The sequence below is a fragment of the Aethalodelphis obliquidens genome, unplaced genomic scaffold (genome assembly GCF_003676395.1).
Source record: "Aethalodelphis obliquidens isolate GAN/ISIS:26980383/991018 unplaced genomic scaffold, ASM367639v1 scaffold83, whole genome shotgun sequence".
Taxonomy (NCBI): Eukaryota; Metazoa; Chordata; class Mammalia; order Artiodactyla; family Delphinidae; genus Aethalodelphis; species Aethalodelphis obliquidens.
In genome coordinates this window covers 2,737,813-2,765,559 of record NW_020838027.1, presented here as the reverse complement: position 1 = coordinate 2,765,559, position 27,747 = coordinate 2,737,813, and the positions used below count along the sequence as shown (strand labels likewise).

Genomic DNA, 27,747 nt, shown 5'->3' with positions numbered 1-27,747 from the left:
TACCTTCTCCCTTCCCAGGCTTCCCTAAGGACTATGGAACCCACCAGTGCTACCATTTTGTCCATCCCCTTCACGCAGGCTTTGTCTGTTATTTAAGTGCAAAAATCTCTAGGAAGGAGCACTGCTAACTGTTACTGGTCATTCACACCTCGGGGGAATGTCTTTCTAGTACTTTCCTGAGAGGTTTTTGATAAGAGAGAAAAAGTGAGAGCTTAGCAACCCAAGGAGGAGAAAAGACCACAGATGGGGGACAGAGCTAAGAGGAGGGGAGGAAGGGCCCTGAAGGCAGACTGGCCAGTGCCAGAAGTTTTCCTGTGTTCACATCCGCCCAGATGAGGCAGTGCCGTCCCCACCCCGGGCCCTGCCAACCAGCCCCACCAAGCCCTGCCCTGGTTGTAACAGCTCCCATTGCTGGAAACAGAGGTGGCTGGAATTGTGGAGCAGGGTAGCCTGGAGGGACTCCCCTTATTGAAACATCCATCCATCACCCACCTGTCTTTTTATGAAATTCACATTTATTGAGCTCTACCCTGTGCCAGTCCTTGGGCCGGATGCTGGGAACACAGAGATGATCCAACCCCAATCCCAACCCTTATGAGGCTCCCAGGAACAGGAAACTACCCCAATGCATGACACGAATGCTGAGAAAGAAAGCAGGTGTACAGGAGTAGCAGCGATGTTTTTTTTAGCCTTTCTATTTAATTTTCAATTTTCTATTATTTAAAAATACACACAAGGGCTTCCCTGGTGGCGCAGTGGTTGAGGGTCCGCCTGCCGATGCAGGGGACATGGGTTCGTGCCCCGGTCTGGGAGGATCCCACATGCCGCGGAGCGGCTGGGCCGGTGGGCCATGGCCGCTGGGCCTGCGCGTCCGGAGCCTGTGCTCCGCGGCGGGAGAGGCCACGGCAGTGAGAGCCCCGCGTACAGCAAAAACAAAACAAAACAAAACAAAAAACCCCCACAAAAGTAGAAAGAATAGTGTAATAAACTCCCATTTAACCACCACCCAGCCCTAACAAGTTTTATTAATAGTTTCATCTAGCCCTCCCACTTCTTTTGATGGAGTATTTTAATACAAATTCAGGATGTCGTGCATTTCAGCCATGAACTCCACCGTATGCATCTCTGATATGAACATTTGGAAATAACCGCCCCCTACCATTCGCACCTCGTCCGTCCCCTGCCCCTGGCATCACCAATCCCGGAATCCAGTCCTACATCCCACACCTCTGGGAGCCCTGGCATCTCAGGCCATGGCGTGCTAGGGTTTTCAGACATGAGCCCCTCAGTGCCCCGAAGCTGCGCCTTCCCGCGCCCCCGCCGAAGTTTAGCAGCTCAACCCCTGCCCCAGTCGACAGCCGCCGCCGCCGTCTTTCTCAAGGACTGTCACACCCCTTCCCTAACTGCGCTCGCGCCTCTTTGTCTTCGCTGCAGATTGAAATGCTAGAACACAAGTACGGGGGCCACCTGGTGTCCCGGCGCGCCGCTTGCACCATCCAAACCGCCTTCCGTCAGTACCAGCTCAGCAAGAACTTCGAAAAGATCCGCAACTCGCTCCTGGAGAGCCGCCTGCCGCGGCGCATCTCCCTGCGCAAGGCGCGCGCGCCCACGGCCGAGAGCCTGGCGGCCGAGAGGGCGCTCCTGGAGGGCTGCGGCCTCTCGGGGCTGCCGCTGGCGCGCTCGCCCTCCCTGCCGCCCACCATCGCGGGCACACTCACCGAACTGGAGGACTCCTTCACCGAGCAGGTGCAGTCCCTGGCCAAGTCCATCGACGACGCCCTCAGCACCTGGAGCCTCAAGACCGTGTGCTCCCTGCAGGAGAGCGGCGCTTACCAGGTCCACAGGGCCCTGCGCGCGGGCACGGGGCCGCCGGGCCTGGACACCGAGGCGCGGGAGCCCGAGGGCGCCCACTCGGGGGACTGGGCCGAGCCCACCGAGCCCGCCGGCCCGCCCCAGGGCCACGGCAGCACCCTCATGATGGCCTTCCGGGACGTCACCGTGCAGATCGCCAGCCGGAACATCTCCGTCTCCTCCTCTACGGCTCTGTCCGTGGCCAACTGCCTGGGCGCGCCGACGGCCTCAGCCCCTGCAGAGTCCGCGGCGGGCAAGGCCGAGCAGGACGAGGCCGGCGGGCAGGAGGCCCTGGAGGCCCCCAGCGCCGGCCAGGAGGACGTGCCCGCCGAGGGCGCGAGCGCAGAGGCGGGAGCCGACGGGGCCCTGCGCGCCAGCCCGCCGGGAGCCGCGGTGCCGGCGGCGGAGGAGGAGGAAGACGGAGAGGAGGAGGCCGAGGAGGCGGGGAAAGGGGCGGAGGCCGAGGCCGGCGACAGCTCGGAGCAGCTGAGCAGCAGCAGCGCGTCCACCAAATCGGCAGCGTCGGCCTCGGCCTCCAAGGAGGCCCTGCAGGCCATGATCCTGAGCCTGCCGCGCTACCACTGCGAGAACCCGGCCAGCTGCAAGTCTCCCACGCTCTCCACCGACACCCTGCGCAAGCGGCTCTACCGCATCGGCCTCAACCTCTTCAACATGTAAGTTCCAGGAGGTGCGGGGCAGGGGCTGCACTTACGGGTGAGCAGCGGGCCCGGGAATGGACCGAATCGTCCCAGGGTCCTCCCAGGTGGCCTCTGGGCCACGCCTGATCCTTGAGATAGTGTGGGAATACTCATTTTATTTTTATTTATTTATTTATTTTTGCGGTACACGAGCCTCTCACTGTTGTGGCCTCTCCCGTTGTGGAGCACAGGCTCCGGACGCGCAGGCTCAGCGCCCATGGCTCACGGGCCCAGCCGCTCCGCGGCATGTGGGATCTTCCCGGACCAGGGCACGAACCCGCGTCCCCTGCATCAGCAGGCGGACCCTCAACCACTGCGCCACCAGGGAAGCCCCTCATTTTATTTTTAATTGATAAGAATTTATGTTAAAGATTAGGGTTAAAACACCTCAAACCTATGCTTTAACCACTAGTACTGCTAGATGAAGCTAGGCTTTGAAAAGTGAGAAAATTTCAGAGAAAATGCACTATTAAGTAAATAATAGTACAAGTAGTATAAGGCTTGGGCAGAAAGCATTCGGGTAGGACATGAAGTTAAGAAAGCAGGGAGTATCAATCTCATGGGGTTGATGACACGGAGAGAAGAGGCAGTGACCAAAGGAGGAAAGGGTGGGGGGAGCAGAGACCTGGCGCAAGGAATGGGGGTGCGGGGGGCGGATAGGAGGGCAGTGTCAAGCAAGCAGAGGTGAAGCAGAAGAGAACAGGGGCGTGGGAGCGGAGAAATGAACAACCACCATAGCTCAGAGCCCCCAGCCAGAACTTCCTTGCAACCAAGAGGTATACAGCTGGTGGCAAGCAGAGGAAACACACCTGCCCGTCCTGTGGAGATTTCAAGTACATGAGGCACTCGTCTCCACCCTCCACTCACCCCTTCCTTCATAGCCCTGAGCCGGGAAACACGGCATCCCTCCTGCCTAATCAATGAGGACTGAGCAGAAACCATTCACCTGTGTGTTCATTTACTCATTCAGAAGTTATGTTTGGAGTGCTTGGCACGGAAACCACAAAGATGAGGAAAACACATCCCCCGGTCTCAAGCAGCTTCTATTCTAGGGGGAATAGCTACCGTTCATAGCTCACCTGACATAAAACATTTGCAGATTTCCTAACAAGTTCTAGAGAGAGCATCATTATGCCATTTTACAGACCAGGAAACAGGCTCACACAGGTGAGCTGAGCCCTGTGAAACAGCTAGTAAGCGGCAGAGCCGGGTGAAGTCAGACCTGTGTGACTCCCATCGCTCCTTCGTGTACCTCAGGCTGCCACCCTGGTGAGCACAGCCCTACCCTCGCTTCTGCACACACACACGTACCTGGATCCCACAAGACAGTGGTTCTCAAATTATCTATAGTGAAGGACCAGTTTGGGTTTTTACCCAATATGTTGTGGGCTGACACTTCTGTAAAATACAATTAAAATGAGTTGCTAGAGAAACAGTCACATGCTTGGTTGTCCTGAAAATGTCAACGTGTTATAAAAGGGTCTAAAGGCTTAGCCTCTATTTCTGTACTTATCTTCTCCTGTACCGGTAAGCTTCAGCTCAGGGAGCAGCATGGATTTGCAGACCAAGCTGGGAGCACATGGGCCTTAAGACACAGCACTCACACCCACACCCACACACAGACTCAAGCCTGGGAAAGTCAACCCTGAAGAGCTGGGTCTTCCTTGTGTCTGCCACACACAGGGAATAGCGGTGTGGTAGGCGATCCCACCTCCATTTCCCAGTCTCCTCTGCCCTCCCGGTTCGAGCGTGGGTCCTGAGTGTAGACAGCAGGATACAGGTGGGAGGAAGGGCTTGGGGACCTCAGGGTCAGATCCAGTGGGACTGAGGCAGGAAGACGGAAGGGACACCTCTCCACCTGCTCTGGAATCTACTTGGCCAGACCTCCCCAGTCCCGCACCATCTTCACTCCTGTGCAGGGAGGTTCAGGAGAACGTGGCGAGAGGGGCTTTTTAAGGGGAGCCCCTCTGCAGTGGAAGGAATGCTGACATTTCCTGGGAATGCTGCCCAAGGACCTCCAGGCACTTTTGTGGGTTCCCTAGGCACGAAGAAAGGGAGGAAAGGCGTCATGGGGAGACTTGCCTCACTCTCTACCCCTCCTCCCCTCCCCACCCCACCCCCAGAAACCCGGACAAGGGCATCCAGTTCCTGATCTCTCGAGGCTTCATCCCCGACACGCCCATCGGAGTGGCCCATTTCCTGCTCCAGCGTAAGGGCCTGAGCCGCCAGATGATCGGAGAGTTCCTGGGCAACAGCAAGAAGCAGTTCAACCGCGACGTGCTCGAGTGAGTGCCCCGCCTCGGGCTCCTCCCCGCCCTCCTGGCCCACCCTCCCTCGAGCCCCGCCTCGGGCTCCTCCCCGCCCTCCTGGCCCACCCTCCCGGATCTCCTGGGCGGCCTGGGACCTCAGCTGGGGAAGGCCACGGGGAGGACAGGACCTCTAAAGTCTGGGTGGATTCCCAGAAGTCCTGGCTCCAGTCCTGGTGGCTTCCTGATTGGTCCAGGAGCCAGCATCCCCATGGTCCTTAGCCAATCACCTGCCTCCCCTCCAGTCATTCTGCCGCTTACTGAGCCAAGGTGCTCCTCCGCGTAGGCATTGTAGGCGCTGTGGATGGGGACGCGGCTGGCGCTGGGGATGCGCGTGGCTGGGGCTGGCACAGAAATGGTCAAGGGAGACCAAAACGCATGAGAGTGAACCTGAAAAAAGAAGGCCGTCAGCTCTGGGGCCATCTCCGCCTGGGGGACCGGCCCTTCAGCACCCTCTCCTGCCACCCGTCCAGCCCCCAGCCCCTGAGTGTCCGCTTTATATCGTGGGGGAAACATGAGGCAGAAAAAGAAGGGGTTAGACTGAGGGGTTTTAGAGCCAGAAAGTACTATGATTCCGTAAAGGTAGACTGACCACCAAGGTTGAAGTCCAGGAGGTGGGGGATTTGGCGGTGAGGGGGCCGCCTTTGCTATAGCGCCCTGCTTCGTGGGTGTGGCGCTGTGGCTAGGTAGGCGAGCCCCAGGGCAGGGGGAGCATTCCCTGGGGTGGAGGGGCAGGGCCTTGGAGCCCCCTCTCCTCTGGCAGAGAGGGGGCGAGGCTCCGTGAAGTCTGCTCCGACCCGTCTCTCCCCACGCCTCTCCCGATGCCCCTCCTCTCTTCTGCTGGGCCCCCGCCCCAAGCTCACTTCCTTCTCGAAGGTCACCATTCTGTAAGGAGCCCTCCCCACCCCCTTCTCCTTGAGTATGGTCTGCAGGAGTCCTGGGAGAACCTCGTCCTTTTGTACTTGCTCTTGAAGCAGCAAGGGCTACAGAGGGCTGGGGGCTCCTGCTTCAGGGCGTAGAAGCGCGGAGTCCCTGTCAGTGTCCCCTGGGTGGGACTCAGACACCTGGCTTCTCTATATGGAGCAGCCCCGCTGCTGTGTCTGCTCTCTGGGCCTGCATTTCCGTGCCTGCAGGTGGGAGGGGCTGGGTTAGGAGGGGAGATCTGCTGTGCTCGGGAATCCCTGTCACATTCCTAAATTCATGACGGGATAGCTGTTACCTGAGTGCAGTCAGAAGAGAGGGGGCTTGGACCCTTTCAAGGGACCGTGAAATCCCTGATGGCCCTTAGTTGACAGAAGCCAGCTCCTGCCTCTGACTCTCGGTGGCTTTGGGCAATCAGCTCTTCCTCCCAGAGCTGGTGTTCTGAGTGCCTAAACCCCTAAATGGACAGCATTTCTTTACCTTCCCCCTCTCCCTCTGGCTCCTCTTCCCCATCGCACCACCCCTGCTGTGTGGGTGCCCCGAGGGGATGCCTTGAGGAAATGGCAGAAGAGGAGAAAGATCAAGTGTTCCGTCTCCTTCCTTTCCTGTTTTCCTCTATCTGGTTCATCTGTCCGGCATGAACTTTTTTTTTTTTTTTTTTTTTTGCGGTATGCGGGCCTCTCACTGCCGTGGCCTCTCCTGTTGCAGAGCACAGGCTCCGGACGCACAGGCTCAGTGGCCATGGCTCACGGGCCCAGCTGCTCCGCGGCATGTGGGATCTTCCCGGACCTGGGCACGAACCCGCGTCCCCTGCATCGGCAGGCGGACTCTCAACCACTGTGCCACCAGGGAAGCCCCGGCATGAACTTTTCATTTGCCTTTGTCCCCTTTCCACTGGCGAAGGAGTAGAGTTGCTGTGCCCGATGGCTTCATTCCTTCCTGCTGCCCCACACCCCCTGGGTGACCCGGCTTTGTCCATCTGCTCTGGGGCAGGGGTGACTGCTTCACTCCCAGGCCCTGACTGCCTCGTCTGTTCTCTTCTGCCTTTCCAGACCCCATGTGGCCTGGCCCCGGAATCCTGACCTGCTAGGCCCCTGTTGATCTGTAGCTCTGGGAACACACGGTGTTTCTGCAGCCCGGGGTGTGCTGAGCAGCACAATGGAGACTAATTTCCACATCCTGCCTGGGCGATTGTGTGGGCTGGAGATGCAGACCGGCCGCTGCCGCCTGTGCCGAGAGGGGAGGTGGGCTGGAGTCTAGGGCTCGCGGCTGAGCGGGCTCAGGCTTGGATGAGAAGGCAGTGTGCGGGCAGGAGAGGTGGCTGGACCCGAGAGTCCGGCTCTGGCCCCTGCTCTGCTCCTGACACGCTCTGGAGCGTTTGCAAGTCACTTCTCCAGGCTTCCTCATCTGCAGAGAGAGAGGGTTGAGCTGTGTGATCTCAGAGGTCCCTCCAGCGCCAGTGAATGTATCGTCTTTCCTAATCCTTAGTGCGTTTGTAGCACCCTGACGTCATGCAAAATCATTTGCCCTGAACAAGCTCTGTCATCCTGCCAGAGCTGCCCAGAGCAGCCCTCAGGCTGCAGGACGGGGCTGGGGTGCCAGTGTTCACGGGGGAGCGAGATGGCCATTCACCACTCATTCAGCAAATATTGAGTGCCTACTGTATGCTGGGAATAGGGCTGCACTGGGCATCCCACGTGTGTACGTGTCGGGGCGGGGTGCGCGGGGAGAGGAACAGGCCTGGCTCGTGGCCTCAGGGAAGTTATAGACCCAGGTCTCAACGGGGAGAGATGCGAGGAGGAACGTGGAAAGAGAGTGAGGGGCCCTCGAGCCTCCAGTGGGCACTGTGGGCTTAGGGGGCGTCGAGTACAGAGCTGAGCCCCAATTCTGCCACAGTGAACGCCTCAGTCCCTCGTGCTGTGTCCTGCAGCCATGCAGGCCCCGGGCTCTGAGGCCCCAGCAGACGGCCTGCGCGTGGCAGCTCCACGGAAAGGAGCCCTCCTCCCCCAGGTCTGCAGCGCGCCGACGGCCTGGTCTGTCTGCTGCGAGGTGCCTGGAGAGGATGAAGAAGCAGGAAGAGACAGGCACTGGCAGGGCAGCAAGACACTGGGGTTTTTGGTATCTCCCTGCCACTCAAGCCAGCTCTCTCGGAACCTTTCAGGATCCACTGCCTCTTCCTAACTCCCACCAGAGAAAACACACAGTGACAGTCACCCAGTGCCGTGTGTCCAGGCCGGGACGGCTTCACTGGGATTCTGCACGCGCCCCCGCCCCCGCCGGTGACATTCAGCCTGTCGTATCCATTCTGTACAAAGCTGTTTGCTGAATAAAAGACATAAATCACCCATCCCCTTGGAAACTGAGACAGCCCAAGCCACCACTCTCTCCACGGTGCAGCCAGATGGGAAGGGGAGAGGCTGAAAGTCTCTGGGCGGGGAAGGGATGGGGCCCTCCCCCCACTCCTGGGCCTGGGGGGACAGGAAGAGAGGAGGAGCTGGGCCAAGCAGAATCTGTCCCAGCCACTGATTCACCTCTGAGCATCACAGATGCGGTGATGACATTTGCCTCCGGGGTCAGGCCCTCGGTGCTCTGGGAAGCTGACCCTCCATCCCTTTGTGTCCTGGTTCCATGGATGCCCCATTCCAAGGAAGCATGTATCCAACCAGGCTTTATCAAATAATAATATGAGGCATTCTGAGTTCCAAGGGCCGTGTCCATTCCAGTGTTGACCTGGGAAGGCGTTGTGTTTTGGTCGTTGGCATTTGTTTTTTGTTTGTTTGTTTTTTTTAGGAGAAACCAGCCTCAATTTCCTCATTTGTCAAATGGGGATAATAGACCCAGTCATAGGAATTAACTTTTTTTAAGTGCATATAAAGTGCTTCACTCAGTGCCTGAGGCTTGGTACATTCTTTTAAAATGTCAGCTATTTCTATTATTATTTCTCCCACTTAAAAGCACAGGGCATTAGACCCCTCCCGCCTCCCCTTCCCCTCGGCTCCCTCCCCCAACACAGGGAAACCTCCCACTCCTCAGGGCTGGTCTGAGACAGAGTTCCGGGGAAGGGAGGGGACCACCTCGAGCTTGGAGGAAGTCCTCCCCTGGTGCTGAGGGGGAAGGGCAGTGGGAGACAAAGGGCAGCGGAGATCAGGATTCTCTGGGGCTGCAAGCGTCTCGCTCTCAGTTTTCACGTGGCTGGGAAATTTGCCTCTGCTCTATTTCCTTTCTGAAATGCGCGCTTCAGCAGGTTTGAAGGCCAGCGGATGGGGAAACGTTGTGTGCTGGCTGTGAGCAGTCTCTTTCCCGGCCCGGGTGATCTTCACACCCGCGGAGGGCATCTGTCGTTTCCAAGGAAACGCAGGAAGGGCAGCTTTGGGGTTGAGTAGCCAGAAGAAAGTTTCCCGGGCGTTCCTTCTCTCACTGTGTCTGCCCTGTTCTTTGTTAGATATTAGAGTCTGACGTTGTAGTCGGATTTCATCATTTCATTTCCATGGAAATGTTCTGGCCAGAGTGCAGCAGATTGGCTCTTCTTAGGGGACATTGAGAAATGAAGACAGATTGTCTGTCAAACTCCGCCGGCTGGAAGGCTCTGGCCTCTCCTCGCTAGGAAGGAATGGTTTGAGCAGGTCCTGCGTGTCGTCTGTGTGTAGCCTCGGAAGGGTTGCCTTGCTCCTGAGGAGATCCACGGGGCAGGGGAGAGCGGGCCGGGGCCCAGGCCCACTCTGACGGGTCTGACGGGTCTGGAGAGAGGCTGAGGCAGGCAGGGATAGAAGACTCTGGGGGCTATTTCCACTGTTCTGAAAACTTGATGCTGCCCCCCACTCAGAGGAATGGAAGGAGGGGGTCTCTTCTAACCGTGGTGTCTTTGGGTTTTATGACCTTGACCCCTCACCTCTCCAGTGCCCTTTCCCCTAGCCCCACCACCGCGCACGCGCACACACACAGAGATGAGAGATTCTACGTAACAGGAGAGGGTCACTGGCGTTTAAAAGAATCATTCGCTCCTGTATGCGGAGATCTTGGAACCCCAGAGTGGGGTGAAAAACTCCAGAGTTGAGACTCTTGGCTTCGTCCCAGCTGCATAGACATTGGACTTTTACACAAAAATGAACGTACCCACCACCCATTCCCCTCCTGAGTACCCAGGGCCCGGCTCTGGAGAGGTCTCTCTGGACCCTGCGTGATGTTCAGGTGTGGCTGAAACTGGCCGCTCTTTGCCGTGGGACTTCCTGGGAGTCACTCCCCGCGGGTTTCTCAGGAGGGCCATCTGTGAGCGAGCAGGCAGCTCACACACATCCAGCGTGTATCGTGTGCCAGCAGGAACGGTTCTAAGAACCTTACGTGCAAAGCCGCATACCATCTTGCCAGCAGCGCTGTGAGGCCAGTGCTGGGAGTCTGCCCCAAATAAAGGAAACAGAGGAACAGAGAGGGTGGGGCGCTTGCCACAGTCCAGGGCTGAGCAGCGGCTAAGACCTGAAGCCTGGCAGAGAGGTCCATAACCTGAGCCCTAAACGCCACACCATCCTACCTTGGGCATCATCCTGACAGATGTGTGGTCTGAATGCCTTTACGGTGCTTGTCAGAGCCCAGCTGTGAATCGTGGTGCTGAGAAATGCTCTAGACGGTCAGCTAGTCCAGCTCTCTCATTCTACCCGGCCAGGGACTGAGGCCCAGAGAGAAGAAATGGCTAGTGCCCAGGCCAGGGGCAGGGTAACTGAACTGAACCAGATGCTATCCCATCCCTGACTCACCTTTATTTGCTGGGCCCCAACCCTCTCATCTGGGAAGAAAACAGAGCTGAGAAACTGATCCACAAATCTGCATTGATCTGAGCTACCTCAGTTTCCTCTCTCTGATGGATGTATGTTTTAAACAGTTGACGGGTCTGATGATGCAATTTCAGGCGAGTTCACTGGCGATGAAGGAAAGAGTCTTCACACCTGCGCTAGAGGGAAGTACAGATCTACTTACTCACGGGGCACGTCAGCTCCGATTCGGTCCCTAATGAGAACACTCGTTTCTTTTTTTCTTAATATATATTTTTTAATTGAAGTATGTTGATTTACAATATTGTGCCAATCTCTGCGGTACAGCACAGTGACTCAGTTATACACATGTAGACATTCTTTTTTTAATATTCTTTTCCATTATGGTTTGTTGCAGGATATTGAGTATAGTTCCCTGTGCAAGGTGCAGTAGGACCTTGTTTATCCATTCTCAATGTAATAATTTGCATCTACCAACCTCAAACTCCCAAACCATCCCTCTCCCTCCCCCGCCTCCCCCGCCTTGGCAACCACAAGTCTGGAGAACCTCATTTCTTTCTTTCTTTCTTTTTTTTTTGTGGTATGCGGGCCTCTCACCGTTGTGGCCTCTCCCGTTGCGGAGCACAGGCTCCGGACGTGCAGGCTCAGTGGCCATGGCTCACGGGCCCAGCCGCTCCACGGCATGTGGGATCCTCCCGGACCGGGGCACGAACCCGTGTCCCCTGCATTGGCAGGCGGACTCTCAACCACTGCGCCACCAGGGAAGCCCTGGAGAACCTCATTTCTTAAGCTCTGTTATAAACTGGGAGCTTTACATACATTGTCTCTTCTAAAACCCATACCACCCCATCCCACCCGCCCACTGGACGTTTTAGGTGTTAGCTCCATTCTAGAGATGGGGAAAATGAGGCACAGTGAGGCTGAGTGACTTGAACTGAAGACCTATATGGTGGAGACAAGATTCAAACCCAAGGGTGCCTGACACCAAAGGCCTGACTTCTTCCCGTCCTACCCCTGTCACTGGCACAGAGCGTGGGTCTCAAAGCCTGGTCCCCCGAACAGAAGCAGCGCCCAGGAGCTCGTTAGCAACGTCGATCCTCAGACTCCAGCCCAGACGCTTGGATTCAGAAACCCTGGGGTGGTGCCTAGCTCCGTGCAGTTGATCAGCCAGCTGGGTGGTTCTGGTGCGCCCTCAGGTTTCAGAACCACGGGCGAACAGGGGGCTGCCGGGCCCAGCAAAAGGGTAGTAGCCTCCGCGTCCACACGGACTCCCGATGTGTGGGGGCAGTTTCAAGGTGCACCAGCCGCCATCCCTTCTGAGGACTTCAAACAAGATTTTCTTTGTCCCCGTGTTGTCACCAGGGACTCTGGCAGGTCCTCCTGCTCTAGTTTCTTGGCCACGTTGCACTCTTCCAGAAAGCCTCGACCTTCGTCTGGCTCGTTATGAGTTCCGACTGACAAAAATAACTCCCTGGCGGGTGGGGACATTTTTAATTGAATCGGATGAGACAAGAACGGCAGAAGTAACACCCGGGTTCCTCCAGCTCGTGGCGGTGGGCAGCTTCGTTTTCCATCCTAATCCTGAAAGCTGGCCCCGGCTCCGCCTGGAGCAGAGACCCACATGGGCACCGCACACACCTCTTCCCGGCCTTGGCCTGTACCTCACCTTCCAGGTCTTTGCTGTCTCTTCCAGACAATTAAAAATCCCTGCTGCTATCACTACCTATTTTCAGCTCCCAACCAGTTCCTTTGTCTGCCAGACACTGTCTTGCTATCGTTAAAAAAAAAAATAGTGGCGATGACGAAATTCATTTTGATCACAGTTGTGTCCACCGCTTCATCTCCCTGCAACACAGACTGACGCCACACACGGATGTGTGAACGAGCAACTTCCTGCAAGGTTGTACCTGTTTATACAGATGCGGGGAACAGCTGTGCTTACGCTTCCCCAGCCCTTGCCACAGAAACCCACAGAAAGGAGAAGCCCCCCACCCCAGCAAGAGCACCTCCGCAATCACCCCCAGTCAGCGGCCCCTCCGAGGCAGGTCCAGACAGCAGGTCAGGAGCTGCCTCTCAGGGCCAGGTCGCCGGGTTCTCAGCACTCACTGGCCTGCGTCGTTGGCTGAAGGAAATGGGAAGCACGTGCACTCCAGGCCGCCTCGCTGCCCATGGTCTGGAATCCATGGGGCCCTTCCCTCGGCAGCCGTGTCCAGGGGTCAGGTCCAGCTGATCAGGGCCACCAGGCAGAGCTTCCAAAGGCGCCGGCCGCAGGGCTCCTTCCCCAGCTGACCGTGTGCTCACAGCCCCGTTCATTCTTGAGTTTGGTCTGTCACTCACTCATTCATCCACCCCAGGAATGTTTACTGAGTTTTCATACGCCAGGGATGCAGAGACCGACTCCAGGCGTCAGGGAGCGTGTGGCACGGTGGGAGGACAGGCAGATGCTTGGGTGACACGGGAGACACAGCAGAGGCACCGTGGAGGTCCAGGAAGATTCCAGAGAGATGGAAGGCAGACCTGGAGGTTGGGGGTGGGCGGCAGGAAGGAAGAGCAGTGTGTGCAGACCTGGGGCCGTGGGAGAGCCAGGCTGCAGGGCTGGAGTCAGAATGCGGAAGGGGCAGGAGAGTCCGGGAGCAACCAGGGCCGTGCTTTGCTGGGGAGCTCAGGCTTCATGTGAGGGGTGTGGGAAACCTCGAAAAAGTATAAGCAGAGGAGTGAGTGACGGGGCCAAATGGCCGTCCTAGAAGTGTCGTTCCGGAAGATGGTTTGGAGGCAGGGAGGCTGGTTCGGAGGCTATTGAAGGACCGGTTGTGGCCCTTACCCTCAGCAGAGGCTGCAGGGAGGGTAGAGGCGGGTGGAGCCCAGAGGCAGCGAGAGGCAGCAGGGTCTGGTGACTGGGGTGGGCGGAGAACAGAGGCGGCCGATCACAGCGAACGGCCTCCTGGGCTGCTGAGGATTCGGAACACTAGGTCTTCGTGTGTGAATATGTCTTTGCTGCAGGCCCGCTGGAGTAATCTGTACAGATTATACCAAATAAACACGTGTATATTTTTAGCTTTGAGGGGAGAGCGATGCTGGGTGTGGTGACATTTCATCTGAAGAATTCCTCAAACGAGACATTATCAAATATTTACTCAGAGCAAGTTAAAATATTAAATACTTGGTAAAACATAAAATATGTCCACCCTGACTTTCCTGCGAGAGATGCCAGCACAACCTGTGGCCTTGTGAAGATTGCCCCAGGACTGACCTTTGCACTCAGCAGCCCTCATCCACGCTTAGTAGCACCATTACTTAAGGGGGCCTCTTATGAACACTGTAGGTTAACAACAACAACAACAAAAATTAGCTAGTTAGTGACTAATGGTAAAATAATAAGGGTGAACTCACGGCTACACTTAAGAGTTATAGTGCGTGGTGGCATTCAGAGCCATAGGAATGGGTGAGGCCCCTAGGAAGAGGTTGTAAAGTGGGGGAAGGGACCTGGTGGGCAGCCCTGAGTTAGAGGCCAGGGGGAGGAGGGCCTGCGATGGAGGAGGGGTGCCTCCGGAGAGGAGAGAGTCAACCTAGGGGAGGGCAATGGGATGGAAACAAGAGAGAGGAGTGTTCCAAGGAGGGAGTCTTTAACTGCGTTGACTCTGCCAGCAGGCCGGTGTGATGAGGACAGACGTTGGCGCCACTGGACTTGGCAACATGGCGGCCATTGGTGGCCTAGACAAGAGTTTTAATGGAATGCTGGGGTAGATGCTTGGCTGGAGCGGGTTGAAAAGTGAATGGGATTGAGCAAGTGGAAATAGCATGAGTAGGGATGACTTCTAGAAGTTTGGCTCCAATGAGGAGTAGAGGGACTTCCCCAGTGGTGCAGTGGCTGAGAATCCACCTGCCAATGCAGGGGGCACAGGTTCAAGCCCTGGTCCAGGAAGATCCCACATGCTGCGGAGCAACTAATCCCGTGCGCCACAACTACTGAGGCTGCACTCTAGAGCCCGCGAGCCACAACTACTGAGCCCACGTGCCGCAACTACTGAAGTCCACGCACCTAGAGCCTGTGCTCTGTAACAAGAGAAGCCACTGCGATGAGAAGCCCGTGCACCGCAACAAAGAGTAGCCCCCGCTAGCCTCAACTAGAGAAAGCCCGTGCGCAGAAACGAAGACCCCACACAGCCAAAAATAAATAAATAAATATTTTTAAAAAGAGGCGTAGAGAAAAGAATTAGTGAAGGGTTGAGGCTGGGTTTTAATTTGTAAAATAGAAAAGGCAAGACTTTGGGTGCTAATGACGATGATTGAGTAGATACTAAACTGATATGAAAGAACATCTCCAACTTCATGTGTCCAAAACTGAAGTCTCGATCTCTCCAGCATGTATGTCCACCCATCTCAAAAACTAGTACCACCAGGCCCCCAGGTGTTTGTGCCCGAGCTCTGAGACTCACCGCCGACTCCTTTTCCCTACTGCCCACATTCCTTCCATCACCTTGTCCCATCAGTTCTCCCTCCAGGATGTCTCTCAGATTCTGAGCTGGCCTGGTCCGTTCAGGTCTGTTCAGGTCCATTCAATTTGTTCCACCTTAGCCAAGGCTCGTCGTCTCTAGCCTGAACCTCTGTAGGTGCATCCTGATGGCCTGCTGCTTCTCTCTTGCTCCTGCCCTTCCTTTTTCATTCATTCTCGCCCAACACCAGAGAAATCATCTTAAAACAAACTGGATCTTATCATGTCTCCCCCACCCCTCCCCCTCCCTTAATCAGATCCTACTCATCTTTTAGGTCTCTGCTCAAATGTCACATCCCCAAAGAGGCATTTCTGGACACATCAATAAAAAGTACATCTCCTTTGTCCCCTCACAAAACCCTGTCCTTTCCCTACACAGAACTTGTCACGATTATAATGAAATAATAATTATTATTAATTTATTTTTTTAATAAGATTTTTTTTTAGATGTTGGTAGGAGTTTATTAATTAATTAATTTATTTTTGCTGTGTTGGGTCTTCGTTTCTGTGCGAGGGCTTCCTCTAGTTGTGGCAAGTGGGGGCCGCTCTTCATCGCGGTGTGCGCGCCTCTCACTATCACAGCCTCTCTTGTTGCAGTACGCAGGCCTCTTACTATCGCGGCCTCTCGTTGTGTAGCACAGGCTCCAGACGCGCAGGCTCAGCGGCCATGGCTGACGGGCCTAGTTGCTCCGCAGCATGTGGGATCTTCCCAGACCAGGGCTCGAACCCGTGTCCCCTGCATTAGCAGGCAGATTCTCAACCACTGCGCCACCAGGGAAGCCCAAAATAATTATTTTTGACTCTGAGCTTAATGCCTGTCTCTCTCACTGGGACAGGATCTGTGTTTGTGTTGTTTGCCACTTATTCCAGGTCCCTAGCACAGTGCTGCATATGCAGAGGTGCTCAGTGCATGCGGGGGGGGGGGGGGGGGGGGGGGGGGGGGGGTTGAGGCAGGGGGGGGGCAAGTTAGCTACTGGGGGTCAGAGAAAGCCCCAGGAGGCAGAAGGTAGGGGGTCAGGGGTTTGGTCCGCTGCTGTGGGCTCCGTGTACCAAGCCAGCTCAGAAACTGCAGGGTGGCCACATGGCCTCATGTGACTGCTGACATTGGAGTGGCCTTCACCCGTGACTCTGTGATGTGTCCAACTGCCCCTCCTTGGGCCCTCACAGGTCCCACCAGGCATCTGGGTGAGAGAGCAGCCCCCAGCGAGAGATGCATTAGCAACAGCCCCCGGGAGGGAACATGCCAGGAGTGCGATGTGTGCAGTGCCCCCTGCAAGGTCAGCTCTCTCGTGAGCTTTGGTTTCCTCATATAGTAAAGAATAACAGGATGATGCTTAATATCCCACCGGACTGAGGAGATGAAGTCATTGCCCACTTAGTGAAGCACTGAAAAAAATACTCAGTGAAGGAGGTGCAGAGGGAGCTGCCCACTGGCGTAGATTGGGGAGGGTCTCCCTAGCAGAGGGAACACCAAGCAAGCCCCTTTGCAGTCTCAGTTTTACCTTCTGTAAAATAGGGAGATTATACACCAGAAACGACCACCCAGAAACGTGTGATTTCTTTCACCTTAAAGGTGATCAGAGAGGAGAGGGCTGTTGGCTGTGCTGGTGGAGGTGGCAGAGGATCTGGAGAACTGCCAGCAGTCTGCTCCCAGCAGGATTTCAGGGTGATGAAGAAGAAGACGGACAGGAGGGGAGGTTTTAGGTGCAGGTGATCTGCAGAACACGGGAAGAACGGGAGACGGGGAGAGGAGAGGAGAGAGAGCCAAGGTCAGGTGCAGGCTGGCACCTTAGGGAGGGAAGGGAGAGCCACGCTGTGCAGAGGGGCGAGGACGGTGGGGAGTGATTCCTGGATGACGGAGCCCCCGTTACAAGGTGAGGGTCCACCAGGGCATGGCCTCGGCCCGGCCACCTGCCCCAGGAGGGCACTGGTTCCCTGGGAGGCGGGGAGAAGCAGCCAGTCGTGTGAGCTGTATTCCAAAGCAGCCAGAAACGACGCTGACCTCCCCTGCTGCCTGCAAGCATCTGCAGCGCCTCCAGAGACTGCCTGTGGGCCGGCTCTGGGTCTGGGTTCTCATCAGAGAATGTCATGGTGGGGCAAGGGGTCACCTGGCCCAACCCCCAGCTCTACAGACAGGAAACGATTTGCAGGCAGTAGTGTCTTTCCGCCTCTCAAGACAGCTTCTGGGGGTTTTGCAGAAAACGTCTAGATTTTTTCTCAAAGATCTGACAACCCCAGACCACCTGCCCATCAAACAGCGATGCCCGTGGTGGCAACTGCAGGGAGCAAGGCAGGAAATCAGTGTGTGTGTGCGTGCGCGCGCCCGCGTGCGCGTGTACGTGCGTGTGTGCGCCTGCGCGCGCATACGTGTGTGTATGCGCACGTGCCGTGGAGAAGGGGTGGGGCTGTCTGTCTCTCCCTCCCACGCTCCCTCCCTCACCACCCCACCACAAAAGCAGCCCCTGAGAGCCGAAAGGACACGCGTGCTCCCGTGAGCTTCCAGGCTCTCATTTTAAAAGCATCCCCCCGACCTTGCGCTCGGCTCAGCCATTCGTTTTCTGTTTCTAAGGATCGGCTGGCGAGTTTGAGGGATGCTGATTCCCAGGCACTGCTCTCAATCGTCTAGTTGGTAAATCCGGGGTAGGGCCGGGGCCCTGCATTTTAACCGGCTGCCTGAAGGCTCTGCCATGGGGTCCTGCAAGAGGTGGGCTGTAGAGCCTCCCCAGCCCCTGGCACAGGTGTCCGCCCGCAGAGGCCTGCACACCCCGCGCCGTGGGTGGTGTAGGCTGCTGCCTGCTCTGCGGGCTGGCGTTTCCACCCGGCTGAGTCTCCTGCCCTGGTCCTTGACTCTCCGGCTTGTTACTGGAGCGGCCAGCAGCAGTCACCTGAGTGAAGGTCTGGAAAGCCGGCCGCCGTGCCTGGCTGGGCACGTCCGCCAGCTCCCGGCTGCTCTGCGGCCACCTCCCGCCGCTTCCCTCGGTGCCCATCGTGGGGTCAGCCCCGGTCCAGAGCATGGGGGACAGTCCATGGACAGAGGTTCTGGGAAGGACACCACTGAGGGACACAGGGTGCCGGGCCCGTGGGGTTCAGAGTCATGCAGGGGGGCCAGGTTGGGGGTGGGATGGATGGACTGACGGGCAAGTCCTGGACCCCAGACCGGGGGGACCAGGGCCGTTCTGGGTCCTCCGGGCAGCCGGCCTGTGTGTCAGGGGTGGCCAGGCTGGGGCCCGTTGCCTGGGCCTGGGCCTTGCAGGAGTCGGCGGGGCCCGAGGACGAGAGGCTGCAGTGTGGCTGCCCGCTGCTGCACACCAGGCCTGCCCCGCCCAGCCGGCCGAGCCTCATCCCCCTCGTCTGCTCTGCCTTCTCCCTTCTGGCTGGCTTTCCCTCTTTCTCCTCTTGTCTCTCTTTTACTCTTGCTCTCTGTCTCTCCCTCCGTGTCTCTCTCACTTGAGTCTCTACCCCCATATCTTTCGCTGTCTCTGTGTCTCTGGCTCCCTCCCCGGCTCCCGCTCATGGCCCTCCTGCCGCACCGGTTCGCCCCCTCCGACCGGCATCCTGTCTGGCTCAGTCATGCTCGATGCGTCCCTCCTGGCCTGGCTGGGCTGGGCTGGGGGACACGCAGCTGTGGACCCTGTGATGCTGCCCTGAGTTCACCTTCCCTCACCTGGGGATGGCCCAGGGAAGAGGTGACAGGAGCTGCCCTCTCGCCTGCTGGACCTGCTGTCTGTCTCAGGTGCCGAGACGCAGCCCATTCCCATCCTTGGGCCAAGTCCTTGCCTCCCATCTCCCAGTCCCTGCCCCACCCTCTACTAAGGCCGCCAAGCCTGAGAGAAGCCCGGGCTTTACCAAGCTGAGTGTGGCTCCCAGCCTGCAGACAGCCGTCTGCCCTGTCCTGGGGGAAAGAGCCCCCGGCCCTGCCCTTTCTGAGTGGCCTTGGGACGCCCCTTCCTCCTTGTTTCCCCCAAGAGGAGTGGGGGGAGGCGGGGCCGCCGACCACCAGGGCCCTGACTGCCGCCACGGGGGCTCCTTGCTTTCTCCTAAAAACTGACAGCAGAGCCAGGGTCAAGCGGGGCCCCCAAGTCTCCCAGGCCGCAGGCAGCCCCAGAGCTGATCACGGAGGAGTTGGGGCCTGCTCAGGGTGGGACAGGTGGGCAGTGGTGTCCAGGGCTGTGACGCTGGTGGCGTCCACCACGGGCTGTGGGAACAGAGAAAGGGCAGGGTGGGGCAGGTGTACGATGACCAGGACAGAGGAGCGCAGTGCAGCGTGTGGGTGCTGAAGGCGACATGTCCGCTGCACGGGGGGGCCTGTGGCCCTCAGGGGCACGGGGCCCGCTGCTCACGGCGCTGGAAGCGGTGCTCCCCGGGGAGGGGAAGCATGGATACGCCGGCGGCTGGGAGGGCCTCGGGAGGGAGGCCCAGGAGTCTGCAGACGCTCCGACCTGGGAGGGTGCTGGTGTAAGAGGAGGTTCCCAAACGGGGCGGAACCAGGGAGAAAGGCCCCGAGAGGCCTTGGAGAGGACAGAAGAGAAAGCACTGTTCACCGTTTGAACCCCTGACTCTGGGCACCCTGGGGCTGAGAGGAAAGGACCTGCTTTCGGAGGCAGCAGGCTCAGCCTCCTGGCCCTGGGGCCTCGGACAGCTGGCCGCAGCCCCGGACCCCAGGGTCCGGAGGTGGGAGGGAGGCCCTCAGGCGGTCCCTCGCAGGGCGGTCGGGTGGGAGGAGGTGTAACGAGGGTCCTCGCGGGCGGTGGAAGGAGACCCTGGGGGTGGGTAGGGTAAGTCCCCCCTTGTTGGTCACAGACACCAAGTCCCCACTCCCCACCAGGGTGGGGCTTCCAGCCGGCGGGTGGCCCAGCCCTCCTCCCAGCTCTGGTGGGTGGAGCGAGGTTCGGGGCCCCCGCCCCTCACGACCCCCTCCCCTCCCGGCCTCAGCTGCGTGGTGGACGAGATGGACTTCTCTGCCATGGAGCTGGACGAGGCCCTGCGCAAGTTCCAGGCGCACATCCGCGTGCAGGGCGAGGCCCAGAAGGTGGAACGGCTCATAGAGACCTTCAGGTGGGACTCTTCCCCAGCCCCACTCCCCTCGCACACACCCGGGACTTGGGGGGGGGGGGAAGTAGAGTGGCTGTAAGCCTGGGGGCCAGGAGTCCCTGGAGGGAAGTAAAGATGCGGGACAGACCCCTCGGGCTCTCCCTGCAGTCACCTCACCGTCCCCATCGACCAGCACATCTTTCCTGAGCGTCTGTGTGAGGCTGGAATGGGGCCGGGAGTGGGGTTCCGGGGGTCTCTGGGTGTGTGACAGCTGCCCCGTCCCCTAGGAGGGGATGGGGACCGAGGTACGGGGCAGACGGCAGTCAGCGGCAGGAGGGGGAGCCTCCCTGGGCTTAAGCCCTCGGAGGGCTGGACACGTTCCCAGGTCCCCCCGTCGCTGGAGCTCAGGGAGGGTGTGGGCCCTCAGCACCCTCACGTGTCTCCCCGCACAGCCAGCGCTACTGCATGTGCAACCCCGAGGTGGTGCGGCAGTTCCACAACCCGGACACCGTCTTCATCCTGGCCTTCGCTGTCATCCTCCTCAACACCGACATGTATAGCCCCAACATTAAGCCCGACCGGAAGATGATGCTGGAGGACTTCATCCGAAACCTGCGAGGTAGAGGGGCGGCGGCGGGAGGAGCGGGGACGCTGCCTGGGTCGTTCCGGGAGCCTCAGCCCCGATGCTAGGTCATCACCCCGGTGGCCAAGGGCACTGCATGCCGCTCTCTGGGCCCGGTCTCGCCGAGCGGCCCTGGGGAAGTTGCTAGCATGCCAGGCATCGGGGGAGTTTCCAGGAGCTGCTGCCACTGTCCTGCGGCAAGCGGCAAGAGCCCCTGGGCGATGCCCCTTGCCCTCTGTGGAACGTCGTCCGTTGGGTGACCTCCGGGCCCCAGGCACCACGGCTGCTGTCTGGGTGGTACTGGCCCTTTCGTGCTCCACGACTTAGGAGAGAAGAGCCGTGAGCAGGGCCTTGAGATAAGCTTTATGGTGTTTACCAGCCAAGTCGTCTCCTAACTGATGTGTGTTGGATTCAGGTTTCCTGGGTTTCATCGCTTCCTCGTTTTTAGTTCACTTCCAGGGAAAAGGTACACTGGAGACAAACTTTTTAAGAGTTTGCATGTCTGGATGTGTCTTTTTCTATCCTCAGTCTTGATTGAAACTTTGGCTGGGAGCAGAATTCCCGGTTGGAAACACTGAACTCAGAATTTGGGAGGCGTTGCTCCGTTGATTTTTAGGTGTCAGTGCTGCCACTGTTACAATCCCTGACCTCTTGCTTATGTTTTTTTCACTCTCCCTGAACATTTTTAGGTTCCTCTGTTTGTCTTTTGTGTTCTGAATTTTCACCATGATGTGCCCTGTTATGGTCCTCCTTTCATCCATTGTGCTGGGTACTGCGTTCTTCCTTTTAGTCTAGAAACACATGCCTCTGATTGTGGGAACTTTTTTTTTTTTTCATAGAAAGGAAAGATGCTTTATTCAGAAAAGCCGGCAATCTGGGGAGAAGGTGGACTTCTGTCCAGAGACCAACTCTGAAGATTCTGCTCAACCATGACAATTTTTAAAGGGAAAAAGGGGAAACGATCTCAGTTAATCATTAAAGCAGGAGGTCAGATTCTTTGTCATTTTTCCATTGCATGCAGACCTGCTGACTTCTCCCGATTTTCCTTGGGACGCTGTGTTGCTCAGGCGGTCTGTCTGCAATTGGATTCTTTGACCCACGTGGTCCGCCTGTGCCCTCGGGGTCCACCTGCAAATTTACTAAGGGGGACCTAGGGGTAGAGAGTTAGTCATTCTTTAACTGCTTAATCCTTCATTCTTACTCCTTCTAATCCAGGAAAGGGATCAACAGGTTAAGAGCAAGGCGTTTTGTACATGTAGTAAAGCAGAAATCAGGGACTAGGTTGAATGTGGCATAGTGATCTCATCTTTATGATGAAGGTCTGAGGAATACAGGGATGAACAAACAGAAGAGGGGCAAAGGAGCTGCTTACAGTTTCATCAGCTACGTAAGTCAAATCATTGAGCTGTATACCTTAAACCTACACAGTACTGTATATCAATTGTATAGCAATAAAACTGGAAGAAACAAAAAAAATCAGTTGGTACTTTCAGCTGTATCCAGTTATTGGTTAAGTCACAGATAGACCTGATAATTTAATATTCACAAAATATTTAATCTCAAATAGTAATTGCAGATCGAATTATTTGTACAGACTCCTTGGCGTCCCTACTGGTAAAGTGTTAAAAATTCTGTAAAGTGTAAAATTTCTGCCCCATCTGGCAACTGCCTGGACATCTTCGCATACGCTTATGTTATTTTGGAAAACTGCGTACATATACTCCAATGTACAGCATCTCTAATTAGAATTTATCTTCAGGTGGGAACTCCTCTTAAATATTGTATCTGATCATTTTCCCTCTCCATTTTCCATACTCTCCTCTGGAACTCCTAGTATTCAGGGGGTAGAACTCCCAGTTTGAGCCTCTGATCGTTAGAGCTCTCTATCTGCCATCTTTGGCTTCTCGTTTGACTTTCTTGAAGATGTCGCTCAGCTTTATCTTTCAAATCTCCTACTAAGTTTTCGTTTCTGCTATCTTATTTTTCACTTTCAATAACTCTTTTTTGCTAAGTGCTCCTCTCCTATAGCATTTTGTTCCTGTTTTGTAGATGCAGTATCTTCTTACGCATCTCTGAAGGTATGATGTTTTTTCTGATAAAACTTGGTTGTCCGTCCAGATTTAACAGTGAACCACTAAAAGGCTGATTAAAACTCTGAGCGTGTATGGGGCTGCTGACTGATGGACATTCTCACAGCAAGATTTAGTTGAGCTGTTTCACTGGGAGACCTGACTGCAGATTCTTTAGATATTTTCTCTTGTGCTGGTTGCTTCTTCAAAAGAGAAATGTCCAGTCTGTTGCGCAGAGGGTATGAGTCTGTCTGCCAGTATTCCGAGATCTTTGTGGGAAATGGGTTGAGAGGGTCTCCTAATACGTAGATATCATCTCCATCCCCCAGTTTTCAGCACAGACTCCCACCCTTGGCTGGGCTTGGGGTCCCCCAGCCCAGAGTTCCTGGTTCATCCCTTCCAGAGGATGAAGCCTCCATCAGAAGACTGGGGTGGAGGAAGAGGCGGGGATGTCTAATTGCCTTCTAAACTGATTTTCAACCGGCTTTCCTGTTTCGAGCCCAACTTCACCTCCACCTCCAGGGGCTGCACCAACTCCAGAGCGCTTGGTGCTTCTGAGCCTCCTAACCTCTCTGCTGGCTTCTGTGTCTTCTTTCCCAGGTTTGCTGATCCATGTACTCATTCACCCACTTCCAGGTCCCCTGGTGCCACTGCCTCTTCCCCCGTCTCTGCCTTTAAAAAAAAAAATTCCCTTTTCTAGGGCATTCAGAAGGAGCAGAGGGGGTGCAACCTGCCGTCTTTACCTGGGAGCCCCGTGTGCTCAGTCCCTGGCCTGCTCTTTCTTGCCCCCAGCCTGGCTTCTTCCAGGCCCCTGGGTGCCTGACTTTCAGAACCAAACTCAGATGTGGGAGAAACAGAGTCAATACAGAGGGCCGCTCACAGAAGGTGTAATGTCCTCTCGGCACTTAGGAAAACTCCTTGGAGAGCACTTGCCCAAGATGTTTTATTTTATTTTTATTTATTTATTTTTTGCGGTACGCGGGCCTCTCACTGTTGTGGCCTCTCCCATTGCGGAGCACAGGCTCCGGACGCGCAGGCTCAGCGGCCATGGCTCATGGGCCTAGCCGCTCCGCGGCATGTGGGATCTTCCCGGACCGGGGCGCAAACCTGTGTCCCCTGCATCAGCAGGCAGACTCTCAACCACTGTGCCACCAGGGAAGCCCAAGATGTTTTGTTTTTAATTTTTCCCTCTTAAAAAAAAGGAGTGTATAATCATTAAAGAAAGATTTAGAAAAAGTAAAAAGAAGACTTTTTTTTTTTATTGCCTCTGTTTCTACCTTCTGGGGAAAGTTGTTTTCGTGTTGGTATATTTCCTGCTGGTATTTCTTGCTACCAGAGTCTGAAGGTCACTGTGAAGTGGGAGATGGGTGGCGGTCTCCTCACAGCACCACCACGGGGGCTTCCCTCCTCTCCTTCACTTAATGTCTCACTACCCACCCACCACCGCCACCCCGTGCTCCCAGCGAGGGCAGAATCTCGTCACCACTCAACAACTAATCGCTGAGCTCCACGCTCCCTACCGGAGGGGAGGGGAGGGCCTGAAGACCGACACAGCGATGCTCGGCGATGCTCCTGGCGGGGCTGGGGTGGAGGTTGTTAAGACGGGAGAACCGGGGGAGCAAAGGCAGGACCACGGAGGCCGCGTTCAGACATGGGGAAGGAGGCCTGGGAGGGGGGAGCGGAGGCTCTGGCTATGGAACAGTAGGAGGGGGCGCTGGGGCCATGTGCTGGGCCCTAGTGTAGTAGCTCCGGTGCCTGGCGAAGGAGTTCATCCCTACTTTAGCGGGTATGGGGAGCCAGCCACTGAAGGCTTCGGAGCGGGGACAGGACAGAATCAAGGCCATTCTTCGGGAGCGGCAGTCAGGTAGGGGGCGCCCCCTCTCTGGCTCCAGGCCCCTGACACCCCTCCCCTTCCCCGTTCCATGGCCGTAGGTGTGGATGACGGGGCTGACATCCCCAGGGAGCTGGTGGTCGGCATCTACGAAAGGATTCAGCAGAAGGAGCTCAAGTCGAACGAGGACCACGTCACGTATGTCACCAAGGTGGAGAAGTCCATCGTGGGCATGAAGACAGTAAGTGCCCACCACAGAGCGGCGCTCCCTGCGGGGCATCATCTCCCCTCCCGGGGCCGCAGAGGCCCTGTCTCCGTCTCCTTCCCTTTCCTTCTTCCTGGCATCCCCTCCGCATCTTTCAGAAACGTGTTCCCCTTCTTCGCTCACTTGTAGTTACTGTATCCAGTGCTTCCGTGTGCTCTGCGGGGCACCCTCTTCCTTCCACCTGCCCAATTTCCCCATCGCTCCCTGCGACCGGCTCCTGTGGCAGGAGAGGTTGAAGTGAAATACTGAGAAAGGCCGCCGGGTGCTCTAGGGTCGAGGCATCTGGATGGCCAGATGGGGAGGTTTGGGGTGGTACGGGTGCTGGACATCCTGGATGGTCCTACAGAGTAGGAGGCAGGAGATGGGCTAGAGCAGGCTCTAGACGTGGGTTCTCAAATCCTTGGGGTGGCCCCTGAGTTGTAGCCCGTGGGGCAGTTTGCAGCGTTTTCCAAGTTTGCAATGATTTTTAAGGGAGCGTCCTCTGTAGGCGTCAGCAGGGGCTCTGTATACCGTAGACATAAAGGTCCTGGCCTCCATCGCCCTAACCCTAACCTCCCCAAATTCTTGGCTCAGGGAGCAGTTTGGGGACCTCGTCTGAGGCTCTGTGCTGGACGCTTCCGCCCAGTCGTGCGGGGCCGGCCTCTTCTGGCTGGAGCCTGCTGTGCTGCGGTCAGAGCCTCTGTCAGGTTTGCGGACGCCCCCTGAGGGGGCTGTTTCACACACAGGAGCAGATTCGTGGTGTCCCCGGGACCCCTCCCTCTTGCACACTGGTGCTTGGGTGTGCAGCAGAGAGAGGCACAGCCCGAAGGCCTCGGAGGGACGGAGCGCACAGCCCGAAGGCTCTTTTCGATCTCTTTTCCCTGCCTTTTATCTGCTCACTGTGTCTGGCACTGTGAAGCCCTCTGGCCCAGGCCTGCTCCCTAAGGAGGCTCAGGAAGGGGAGAGAGCCCGGGGGAGGAAAGAGGGAGGGTCAGGGCCAACCTGGGCCTGCATCTGCTCTTCTGCAAAGTGGGCGCTGGGGGCAGGAGGGCTGCGACCTCGGCGGCTCCCCCGGCTGTGAGCGCTGTGCCCCGGCCCAGGTGCTGTCAGAGCCCCATCGCCGCCTGGTCTGCTGCAGCCGGCTCTTCGAGGTGACGGATGTGAACAAGCTGCAGAAGCAGGCCGCACACCAGAGGGAGGTGTTCCTCTTCAACGACCTGCTGGTGGTGAGTGGGGACCCCCAGAGGGCCGGAGGCCCCGAGGGCACCCTGCCCCCCAGGACGCCACGATGCTGCATACCCAGTGGCTGATCTTCCATGTGGGTGTGAGGCAGCGCAGGCAGATACGATCCTTCCTCCTTTGTTAGTTATGAAGCCGAGGCACAGAGAGCTTCATGGTTCCCGGGTCCTGGTGCGAATGGATTAGGTCCCAGAGCCTCTGCATCCCCCTCATTGTGGGGAACCTGGGGCTGGAGGGTACAGGGCTGCACGTCCGTCCCACAGCCTGGGAAGTGCAGGAGGCCTGAGGGGGCCCACACTGTCCCTGGGCCCAGGGGGGATGCTGGTGTGCGTGTGGGCGTGTGTGTGTGTGTGCGCGTGTGTGTGTGTGTGTGTATGTGCGCGCGCGCGCACACGTCTGTGGGGTGCTCGGCCTTTGCTCTTTGAACACAGGTATCCATACAACAAATATTTAATGAGTACCAACTATGTCCCAGGCAGTGTTCTAAGTGCTGGGAAGCAGAGTGAACAGGGTCTGGCTTCTGTCTTTTCCTCAAACCCCATACCTTCTCCATCCACAAGTCATACTGGCACTACCTCGAAAATTGTCCCAAATCCAACGCTCCCCGCCTGAGGTCCACCTCCGCGGAGTAAGCATCGCCAGCTCCCAGACCTCACCTCCCTCCACGCCTCTCCTCTGCCGCCCGCCCCCTGCCCCACCAGCTGCCTCCCCAGGCCAACTCCGGGCTCCGTCCGTCTCAGGCCTTAACCTTGTGGCTCCATCGTCTGCTTGAAAAGCTCCCCAGACCTTGCACGACCCCCTGCCTCTCCTCATTCAGTGCAGATGCTCTTCCCCCCACCTCACAGGTGGCCTGCCCACCCACCGCCTTGTCCTGACCCTACTTCTTCTTCAAAACACCTACCAGTTTCTGCAGTTACCCTATGTATCCGTGTCTTCACGTTGCTTTTTGGCTTACTGTGCGATGGTGGATTGATCCACTGATTGATTTATGGACCCTGAGGGTCCTCCTCCCCAGAGGGAGGCACCCTGAGGCCGGGCTCCCCCGTCCTCTCCTGTGTCTCAGAGCCCAGCTCAGAAGGTGCTGAAGAAACATTTGTACACCAAGCAACTGCTACCTCAGCTTGTGTTTCAGGAGACAAGGGAGGTAGAAAATAATTAAGAAGACAAACAAGATGATATCAAACCGGGGGAAGGTGCCATGAAGACAACAAAGCCGGGTGATAGGTTGGAGTAGCTGGTGTTAAGGTGGATTTTTTTTTTCTCTTATTTTGTTTTTGTTTGTTGTAAAGGCTGGTCAGGAAAGGAATCTCTAAGGAGGCAGCATTTGAGTTAAGATCTAAGTAATGAGAGGAACCCAACCACGCAAGAAGCTGCAGGGCGAGTTGTGGAAGGAAACAGCAGGTGCGAAGGCCCTGTGGTAGGACTGAGCCTGCCCCGTTCAAGCTACAGAAAGGGCAGCACGGACTGAACATAAAGCCAGAGTAAGGCAGGGACCAGACTAGGTGGGGCTTACAAACCAGGGCACGAAGTGTGGACTGGCCTCTAAGTGCTGTGGGAATGGCCACTGGAGCATTTTGTGCAGTGAAGACTGTATTTTGATACTGTGTCTGTACATATGTATGTGTGTGTACACGTGTGTATATGTGTGTGAATGTATCCTAAGTGCGTAAGTGGGCATGT

The 27,747-nt window shown here is 56.8% G+C and overlaps 1 protein-coding gene across 1 annotated transcript in view; it reads left to right on the top strand.

Moving 5' to 3' along the window:
* The window catches only part of IQSEC3 (IQ motif and Sec7 domain ArfGEF 3), a 94,115-nt gene that overhangs the window by 59,555 nt on the left and 6,813 nt on the right, over window positions 1–27,747 (top strand). Inside the window, exons 4-9 of the mRNA XM_027093319.1 lie at window positions 1,435–2,525; window positions 4,673–4,834; window positions 19,964–20,086; window positions 20,515–20,681; window positions 24,686–24,825; window positions 25,929–26,054. Coding sequence (XP_026949120.1) covers window positions 1,435–2,525; window positions 4,673–4,834; window positions 19,964–20,086; window positions 20,515–20,681; window positions 24,686–24,825; window positions 25,929–26,054 — 1,809 coding nt within the window. The remainder of the gene's footprint in view (window positions 1–1,434; window positions 2,526–4,672; window positions 4,835–19,963; window positions 20,087–20,514; window positions 20,682–24,685; window positions 24,826–25,928; window positions 26,055–27,747) is intronic.